Source organism: Clytia hemisphaerica, unplaced genomic scaffold (genome assembly GCF_902728285.1).
Source record: "Clytia hemisphaerica strain Z4C2 unplaced genomic scaffold, Clytia hemisphaerica genome assembly, whole genome shotgun sequence".
NCBI lineage: Eukaryota > Metazoa > Cnidaria > Hydrozoa > Leptothecata > Clytiidae > Clytia > Clytia hemisphaerica.
In genome coordinates this window covers 2,129,081-2,139,052 of record NW_027103851.1, presented here as the reverse complement: position 1 = coordinate 2,139,052, position 9,972 = coordinate 2,129,081, and the positions used below count along the sequence as shown (strand labels likewise).

At 32.0% G+C, this 9,972-nt stretch overlaps 1 protein-coding gene across 4 annotated transcripts; it reads left to right on the top strand.

Annotated features, from left to right (window-relative positions):
- The first annotated feature begins 17 nt into the window (after positions 1–17).
- Positions 18–9,311, top strand: LOC136807757 (uncharacterized). Of its 4 annotated transcripts, XM_067064370.1 has the most exons (22): positions 18–189; positions 544–775; positions 1,074–1,216; positions 1,370–1,476; positions 1,781–1,937; positions 2,050–2,241; positions 2,597–2,699; positions 3,581–3,692; positions 4,271–4,327; positions 4,560–4,679; positions 4,862–4,902; positions 5,074–5,145; positions 5,280–5,424; positions 5,895–5,990; positions 6,225–6,359; positions 6,529–6,624; positions 6,780–6,878; positions 7,373–7,432; positions 7,856–7,887; positions 8,176–8,214; positions 8,373–8,449; positions 8,650–9,308. In XM_067064370.1, exons 1-22 carry the CDS (start codon positions 173–175, stop codon positions 8,687–8,689), a joined length of 2,172 nt encoding a protein of 723 aa, XP_066920471.1. In that variant the 5' UTR covers positions 18–172; the 3' UTR covers positions 8,690–9,308. The 4 variants fall into 4 exon arrangements, with proteins under 4 accessions (XP_066920471.1, XP_066920475.1, XP_066920473.1 ...); XM_067064374.1 differs by lacking the exon at positions 6,225–6,359 and having other exon boundaries at positions 8,650–9,311; XM_067064372.1 differs by lacking the exon at positions 4,271–4,327 and having other exon boundaries at positions 8,650–9,309.
- The last annotated feature ends 661 nt before the right edge of the window (positions 9,312–9,972 follow it).

Genomic DNA, 9,972 nt, shown 5'->3' with positions numbered 1-9,972 from the left:
TTTGATTTTTTAGATGAGTGAAAATTTTATAATTGAGAATGACCAAATACAGTGTATATATAAAAAGAAAAAAAGATATTTACTGGATGGCATTATTAATATAGTGGGGTATTTGGTGAAAGAGGATGTAACAGTTGGATACTTGTGTTCCTGCAGATTTAAAGATAGGGAAATGCAAATGATTTCAAAGTAAGTTGAAAATTAAATAAACTGAAACTTGAACCACCTAAATAAAGAGAACAAGTTTTATTTTTTCAGAGGGGTGATATAGAAACGACTGTTTATTGCATTTTTTTTCACTTGACAAAAATGAAACAAATTCTTACACTGTCAGTTGTTTTTTGAATATTGAAGAATGATAGCTAAGTTTCCTAACAATAGACGATATCGCATTTAGATAAATGCAATGTATTCTGGTTTCTAGGGACTCTCAAAGAAATTATAATCTATTCTAGATCCAAGATCATAATTCCTTCGAATGGTCTGCTCAATTTTTCGAATGTTATTACAAAATATTAATGTTTGAAATGTTTTTTTTTATAGAAACATCCTTCTTTCAAGGACAGCGTTCAACAGTCTAGATAAGCTACGAAATAGTTTGAGCAGTGCTACACGACATGAAATCCTTGTGAATGGAGATATTCCAAATGTAAACAAAGTGATTTCTAATCTGAAAGACTGGCTTGTGAGAAATATTACGGAACCAAGGAATGTGAAAGTTCCAACAACAATAGGCTACAGTCTAGATGATAAAGTTTGGTACCTAAGTCCCGAGGTAATTATGATTACACTGATAATATGGGGAACAACCTCTAGAATGATGTTTTAGAGCACTCTACCTTGCTGAGTGTATTTTCAAAGCGTAATAGAACCAAGAACTTTACACCCTGTTGTGTGCTAATTAAAATATTTGACTTGGATCAGAGCCTGGTTTGGTCCATATTTTAATAAATTTTGTTACCTATCGCCTTGTTGAATAGCTTGTTATCAATTTCTTGTATTTTAATGGTTTAATGTTTAAAAGAGACTCTGATAACCTATTAAAATATATGATACTTGTTACTCTCTTACAGCTTCAAATCAAAAATAGAAAGATCTTAAACGAAGATACAAAGGTTTTCATGTCGTCAACACACGACAGTGACCTCCAAGATCTGGAGCTAACTTTGGAGCCATGTTTACTTGAAAAGTCAATATGTAAAAAAATTAATAAAAGGTATTTTGAATTATTGCAGCTTTTATACCCACAATTTACCTAAGGCCTGCTTAGTTATGTTTTTAATACCCTTAAATGCTTTCTTCCTCGAGATATAAGTTAAACTTGTTTTTTATTTATGTATTTTATAATGAAGTACTTCTTGAATTTTAGCTTGATATTAAAACTTAATGCATTTCAATGCAATGAAGACAATGCTGTTGATATGATATCATTTGGTTTATCAAGGTTATTGATGTCTACCATTGACACTGAATTAGGTATATGATATTTCAATATTTTCTTTCTTCACTTCCCATAATTAGTAATTCACTCAAGATTCCATGAAAAACTTCCCTGTTTATGAGACCTAACCGTTCAGTAAAATGTTCCCATAAATTAACCTTGTTCGTGCAGATTCGTGCATTCATTTGTTTTATAAGTATGTTTTTGTATTGAAAGATTTGTCTTTTGAATTGTCGTCACAAAGATGGAAGATGTGTAGAAGTGTTTTTTCTCTATTAGAACCTTATACATGTCCACCACTAAAAAGAACTTATTTAATTTTAAAAATTAACTTTATAGATGAAAGCTCTCATATCGCCTTGTTGTTTGGAAAAGAAAAAAACATTGGAAAATCGCTGACACAAAAGATTCTTTTCTATGGCCAAGGAGGAGACCAGTGGAAGAAGAGCAGCCTTGTACTTGGTGGTGGCAATTCCGTCCAATCTGGCATATCAAGGTAAAGATTGTATTCAGAAATATCAATGATACAAGAGTTTGAAGTGTTTAAACCTGAAATCCGTACCACCTATTTGCTCTACATTGAGATTAAAATTGTCTTATATTCATAGTCGAGCATTGCAAGAAATATGTGGGAAGGCTTCCGTGATCATCACAATAAATGATTCAACAATGACACCAAGCCAGGCCGAAAACCTTCTTCAAATACACGAAGGAAACACACAGGGGTCAAAGAATATGGGTACAATGCACAGTAAATGTTGCGCAATAACCATCTCATCAAACAATGAGGAACCTGAACGGTAGGCCACGTTTAGAAATCCGGATGATTTTCGTAGATCGAATCTTTTTAAAGAATAGAAAGAATAACCTTTTTTGGTACAATACTCGACCTCTTGGGAAACCCAAAATATTGTTTTCCCTGCAGAACTTTTGTTCGTGACTAATAACAGAAGTTTATAATACTAATATCTTACTCTAATTGTGAACTTCAAATGTAATAAAGGAAACTTTTCTGATATTATTTCTTGTAATATTATATAAATGGAATTGGCTATTGGCTGAAATTCCTTCTTCTGAAAAGGACTCTGAGCTCTGAAAGAGATTTCGAAAAAATGCGACACAGAATATTATGTTTGTTTGCTCTTTCCTTTACAGCTTGGATGGAAGAACATTGCGTTTTGACTACAAAAGAGACGCATTGACAGAAGAGAACGAAAGAATAATAAAGGAAATAAAAGTCTTGATCGAAGAGCATAAGGTACGATACTACTAATTTCAACAAATCGTCGCATCAAAATAAGAAAGCCTTAAGTCCATTTTTGTAGTTTTGAGAAAATCAAGTTTAAAGGTTTGAAATGGCTGCCATTTTTGACCATGTTGGGCTAGCTAGCTGCTTTTTTGATATGAATATAAATGAAGAAAGATCTTTCAAGTTCTAAAGTATCAACATTGTCACTTATACCATTGCGGAGATATGAATGCTATTTCATAGCATGTTTTTCGAGAATGGACTTAAACCTTTTTTTCTATGTAAATTTCCTTGATTAAAACTGAAAATTTGAAAAATTTCCAGTGAAAAAGTGTCTTAACTCCAAAATGGACTTAAGACTTTCTTGCTTTAAACTTTCTTAACTTTTTTGAACTCTTTAACTAAAACCTTAATCTAAAAGGTCCTAAAGTCCAACTAAAATGACAATGGACTTAAGACTTTCTTAACTTGAGAAAATTTCAAAAATAAAAATTCTTATTTTTCAAAAAACTTAAAATTAGGCCACTTTAGGTTGGTTTTTGATGGATTTAAGCCAAAAATTCGATAAAAAATGGGGTGTAAAGCATCGGTATGGTCATAACTCAATTTTTGAAAAAATGGACTTAAGGCTTTCTTATTTTGATGCGACGAAATGAAGTTACCTTTTAAAATTACTTTAGTAAGTTTAGTTTGACGCTTAAAAAGCAATATAAAACAGTATGACATTTTTAATAGGTGTTTATCTGTACATTTATTTATGTATGTTTCAACCAATTTTGTTGTTTTATTCTCGTTATATTAATTATGACTTTAATAAGAAATTTTCAATTTAATCTATATATTTTAATCTGATTTTAATTTTCAAGGCACGTTCTTCTTTCGACTTATAGCTTCTACAAAAAGAATTGGAAGAGATTTCTACCTCTGCTTGGAGTCAACCCATTTATTTTTCCGAGAATGAAGAAAAAATGGGTTCGAGAAAAGATAACGATCCTTTAAAAGGTACTTTGATTTTGAAATACATCTTTACCCTTACAGCTGAATCTCTGAATACCTTAAGGGAAGAAATTTTCGCTGAATTTAATTTCGCGGCTCACAGCTTAAAATTCGGAAGTTTCGCGGGAATTTAATTTCGCGTTTGGGTGAATTTTTTGTTCATAAAATGGCCTATTTTGCCCTCAAAATACGAATTTTGGGGTAGTTTTTTTAATCCTGAAATATTCGTGTTTCGCGGAATTAAATTTCGCGGATTTATTAAAATGAATTAACAAACAATTTGTAAAAGTAGTTTTTTGTTATAAGTATCAGGGTACATGTAGCCTGGATAGGGTGCCTGAAGCAAAAGTTTTATCTTCAAATCACCATAATCGATGTTCTGACTATGATCAGAGCCCTTAAGGTATTTACTGGAAAGCCAAATATGTGTCTTCTGAAATGGACTTAAAATAACAACAGATAAATACACTTTCTCTCGAATTCTTTTTCACATTTTGATATTAAGCAGATAGTCGACAAGAAATATTGGTTATTGAAAAATATATGTTGAGATTGATAATAGCTTTTCTTTTCAAATTGTTTAGGTCACAAAGTCCCTTTGAATCGTTTTTCTGAAGGTTTTCTTGATCGGTTAAAAACTGGTAAGTGACTGAAGTTAACTTTTTAAAGTAAATTTTTTTGTTTTGTTTTTATTTTCAATCTCAAACCTACATTAGTTGATTTACTCTACCTTTCGATAAAAAAAGTTTAAAAAAGGCGACAATCCATAGGTGATGGCAACCAGTTTTATCAATTCACATTACAGTATAATACCAGTTAAAAATTATAAACTTCCTGTCAACATTTTTTTTAAAGACTTCTTATCTTGTAAAGGTGATTATCTTGCGGATGAACCATTAAGTATGGCTGAAACAACGCAACATTTGGAATTGTCTGACAAAATCGTTAACAAATTGACAAAGATAAAAAACATAATGAAAGAAAATATTAAAGGTGCTTTTATATATATATTTTTTTTATTTAGACTGATTTTTTTTTTTTTTTACTTTGAATGAAAGCATACACCCGATGATCGGCTTCAAGGCGTGAGACAGAAAAACGTTTTTTTATTTGTTAGTATTTGGCATACTAACGAACTTATTAAAAAGTAGTTATTGTTTTTCTTTTATATTCAGAAACAACTACTGTGGACGATAAAAGTGACAGTAAAAATGAGGTATACCCTTTAGCAATTTTGTTTTTTGAATTTTCGATGTTTTGCCAAGTAAATAAAAAGGCACGTGAAGTAGAACACCTACACAGTATGCCATACTGAAAACCATTAAAAAAACCATTATAAATTTTTTTTTGTTTTTTAATTCCTAGTTAATTTTAATTTCGATTTTAGATAATGCTCTCACCCGCTGCTCGAAATTACTGCTCAAAACTGCCACCAAAGGATGGTTATTGGTTTAAGCAGGTGAGATATATTTAAATTCCTGCGATATATTCTCAATTTCGAAATGAGTCATTCGAGAAGGAGTGATAAAAAAGATGGGTAATATTTTTTTAGTCTTTGACTAAAGAAATTGATTGTTTAATTTCATACTTTAGGGATATTTACGCGTAAAACGAAAAATTGTTAATGATGACGATGGCGAGGATGATGACGGGGTTGATAGCGAACATGATACCAAGCATAATACCGAGCATGAGGATGTTGACAGTGAACATTTCATCGTTGAGGAATCGCATCGTGGTAAGATTGTCTTTAGTGTACCAATGGTAACATGGAATTATAATTGAACCCCTCCTCTCTATAAACCTTATTTTACCCATTTTACTTACTTTGTTTAGAACGAACTTGCTTTTTGGACCTACCTTTAAATTAACCGATGTTCGTGTGTTCGTTCGTTTGTTACCAGCTTTTCTCGGGATTGGCCCATTAGTTTTTTCTGATTCCCAAAAAGTGACGGAGCCCGATTCTCGAAACAAAAATTCCGGCGGAAAATCCCGGAAATCGCTGAATTTCCTAATATTTCATAGCAATGCTGGACCATATAAATTGTTTTCAGTCCCTTTGCGTTTTTATTTTCTTTTTCTATTTCCATTCTATATTTACTATTAGGTAGGTCCATTTTGCATTCTGTTTGTTTGTATTTTACTGATTGCCTGAAACGGCTTAATATCAATATATCTCGATTCATATAATTGTTATTTTCGAATCAGTTGCACCGCTTGACGAATCTACAGAAAAACATCAGTCGTTCCCAAATGCTGTCAATGTAGTGAGATCAGATAGCACCGAAAATGAAAAACTTTCTGGTAAGTTATAGAAATCTTTATATACGATAACATGAAAATAAAATGAAACCTCTCTCTCTTTCTCTCTCTCTCTCTCTCTCTCTCTCTCTCTCTCTCTCTCTGCCAATCTTAAAATATTATTTTACTTGCTTCGTTTTGGACAAAAGTCCTTGCTTTTATGTATTTTACTGATTGCCTGAAGCTGGGCTTCTATCATATATATCTCGATTCATATAATTGTTATTTTCGAATCAGTTTCACCACTTGACGAATCTACAGAAGAACATCAGTCGTTCCCAAATGCTGCCAACGTGGTGAAATCAGATTGCAACGAACAGAAAATTGAAAGGCCATTTTTGCATTCAAAAATGATTGGCGTATTTCCTAGTGGTAAGATTGTCTTGAAAAACCTCGGGTAACAGAAAATCATAGTGAAACCTCTTCGTTAATCCTAGTATAGCGTTTTACTTGTTTGGATAAAAACTCCTCTTTTGTCTGTATTGATTGCCTGAAACTGGGCACAATATCAATATTCATATAATTGTTATTTTCGAATCAGTTGCACCGCTTGACGAATCTACAGAAAAACATCAGTCGTTCCCAAATGCTGTCAATGTAGTGAGATCAGATAGCACCGAAAATGAAAAACTTTCTGGTAAGTTATAGAAATCTTTATATACGATAACATGAAAATAAAATGAAACCTCTCTCTCTTTCTCTCTCTCTCTCTCTCTCTGCCAATCTTAAAATATTATTTTACTTATATTTACAATATTTCTCAATTTATATATACTATTGTTTCAATATCAGTTTCAGCATTTGACGAATCTAAAGAAAATCATCAGTCGTTCTTAAATACTGACAGCTCAAAATCAAAACGGAAGAAACCACTGACGATCAAGAATAAAGGTTTGTAATTCTCGACATTACTTTGACGTCAGTTTACTTCTACTAAATCAGTACCTAAATTATGTGGAAATAAGACCGCAGCGTTTGCAATCAGATTAGAATCTTTTCATTTGCTGACATTCATGGGGGCGTACCAGTTTGTCGGTGTGTCGGTATTAACCTTTTTTGCGTCGGTGAAAAGTGAGTCGGTATTGCAGAACCAGAACCCAGAATCCAGAACCCTAAGTTTATTGGGTTGGATGAAACGTTTTATAAAAGTCTCATCGAAACTTGCTAGACTAAGCGTCTCCAGTCTTAATAAGATAACTTGGGATTGGGAAAAAATTGGTATTGTAATCATAATCACAGTAATTAAAGGTAATTAAAATTGGCAGAAAGTAGGCTGTCTAAAGTCAATGCATTGCCGTCTAATTAAAATATACAGCGCAGAAAGTGGGCCGTCTAAACTAGAACTTAAAAAGCACAATTTAATATGGTTCATTTGTTGTATTAAGGAAACAAGAAAGTGAAAAAATCAAATGCATCCCAGGAATTGGAACATCAATCTTCACCTCGTAAGTTGTTTTCATCTTTTAAAGGTTCACGAATGTCTGAAATTTTCTCAAAACGAACATCTTGTATGTTAAAGTGTTGCGCTCCTGGTTGAAGTCGATCTTGTTTGACCTACCCCCGGTGGAGGTCCTATAAATTAACCCATGTTCGTTAGTTAGTGCGTTCGTTACCAGCTCGTTATGTCTAACGTGTTTCATTGCTTCAATGTTCATTGATTCGTTTTGATAACCAGGTAGATCCATAAAAGTATCACTTGTTATTCTTTGAAAATGTTGTATTGGCAAGTGATATAAGTGAAAAAGTTGAATAATATCCTTTAATAGGATCCTCTCTGAGATTATAGTTTAACTAAACTAAGGTAATGGACGTAACCTTGTACAATTGAAGTACCCTGTAATACGATTTTCTTTACATTTTTCTTCCAGAATCGAGGTTCTGTATTAAAGAGTGTAATGAGGTAAATCAGTTTTTATGTTAGAAATTCTCAAACTTTACAGTCGTTGTGTTTTTGGCTGATTTGCACAATTGAATCCACGTGAAATGTTTTAAGACGGTTATTGTCGAAAATTATTCTGATTTATATAACGAACTACTTAATAATATTCTTGATGCCTTTAAATACTTGAATTGATTTTGAATTTTTTTTTCAATCAAATTTATAGATTTATTCTGAGCTCAAGAGCGTTATGATAATGATAAAACGTTGGGGGAGCTACTAAGTATAAATTTTGTATTCTTTTTACAGAAAACATCGGATGGAATGATTGAATGTTCAGGATCTAAAGTATGTAAATTTCCTTGTTTTTTTAAGAGGCATTGCTTGGGCAAGCTTGAGGCTTCCTTGGGGCTTTCTTGGGGCATAGTATTTTACAGTATCTTCTAAAATGGAATTCCTTAGGTTCAGTTGCCAACTTTAATTATATTTCTTTATCCTATTTCCAGTGCCCTGGAGACAAATGGTTTCATTTCGCATGTATCAATATGGATCCTGATGATGCACCAAAAACAAGGAAGAAATGGTAACTTTTTTATTTTTTTATTTGAAATGTTTTTTTTTTTCCTTAGAAATTATCAAAGGATTAAAGCTACTTCTATTGTAATCGAGAGTGTAGCAATGAAAAGGCTTTAAACTGTTTCGTAATTCAAGCTTTCGATTTAATTTTTATTGCTCTTTGCCTGTTGAAGGTACTTTTTCTAATATCAATCTTTTTACTTTTAGGTACTGTCCATCGTGTGCACAATCAAATGATTTAAACTAATCAACTAATCAAATAATCGTCACTCTTTGCACTATTTCGTCGTGATTTGCATATACTGCATATATTATGAACTCCTAAAGAGATTTATTTACAGAATCAAGTAACCTTGATATTTTATAAAGTGCTTTATTTTATGTTCTTTTACTGTATATAACCCATAAAAACGATGAAATTTATTTACAGAGTCAATTAACTTTGATATTTTATGTAGTGCTTTATTTTATGTTCTTTTACTGTATATAACCCATAAAAACGATGAGATTTATTTACAGAATCAATTAACTTTGATATTTTATGTAGTGCTTTATTTTATGTTCTTTTACTGTATATAACCCATAAAAACGATGAGATTTATTTACAGAATCAATTAACTTTGATATTTTATGTAGTGCTTTATTTTATGTTCTTTTACTGTATATAACCCATAAAAACGATGAAATTTATTTACAGAATCAATTAACTTTGATATTTTATGTAGTGCTCATTACTTGTTTTAGGGGAAGAAATTTTCGCATTGAGCAAATTCTAGCCTGGGAATCCAAGCTCATAATTTTAGAAAAAAAATAAAAAATACCTCACCTAACAAAGTTCTAAAATTATAGAGCTTGGTATTGGTAGATTAATCTGACACAGATTGTTATAAACCCTTGTTGATAGACATTCTGGACTTTGGAAACCCAGCAAACACACATAATCAAATTACCATAAAAACCCTTTTACAAGCTCTTAAAACTTTCTAAACTACTAAAATTCACGTCAAAACATCAGCCACATGCATTTAAACTTCCAGCCAACAGCCATTTTGTCTAAAAATTTATTCATCTTTCATTTTCGCTTGTTTTCCTTTTTCTCCCGAGGCAGCTTTTTCCATAAATTATTTGCATCGAAATTATAAAAAAGCGCGCGAAAGTGCTGCTAAGTAATGCGCTGAAAATCTGGCCAATTAGACACCATTGAACCTGCATTGCAGGGAAAATCTCCCTGCATACGCGTTACTCTCACCAAGCGTTAAACCAGCAGCAAAAACATCATAAATTTAGACTGTGAACAAAGTTTAACGCTTGGATTTCCAGGCTAAGCAAATTCGTGAAATTTTGCATTTTGCAGGAATATGTAAACCTTTCAAAGAAGCTTTTCAAATTCCCTTGTGTTTTTATCAAAAGTCCTTGTGTTTTTATGTTGTATAACGCGTGAGTGTGTATAATATGTATAAAACCCATGAAAAAGATAAGAATTATTTACAAACCTATGATCAATATGTCGTTTTAAAAGAAACAAGCAAC

Excerpts from the sequence above, each read along its gene's own strand:
- LOC136807757 (XM_067064370.1), top strand. Across the intron at positions 2,700-3,580 it reads TCTTGATCGAAGAGCATAAG|CTTCTACAAAAAGAATTGGA; the intron begins GTACGATACTAC and ends TTCGACTTATAG. Across the intron at positions 6,360-6,528 it reads GATTGGCGTATTTCCTAGTG|TTGCACCGCTTGACGAATCT; the intron begins GTAAGATTGTCT and ends TTTTCGAATCAG.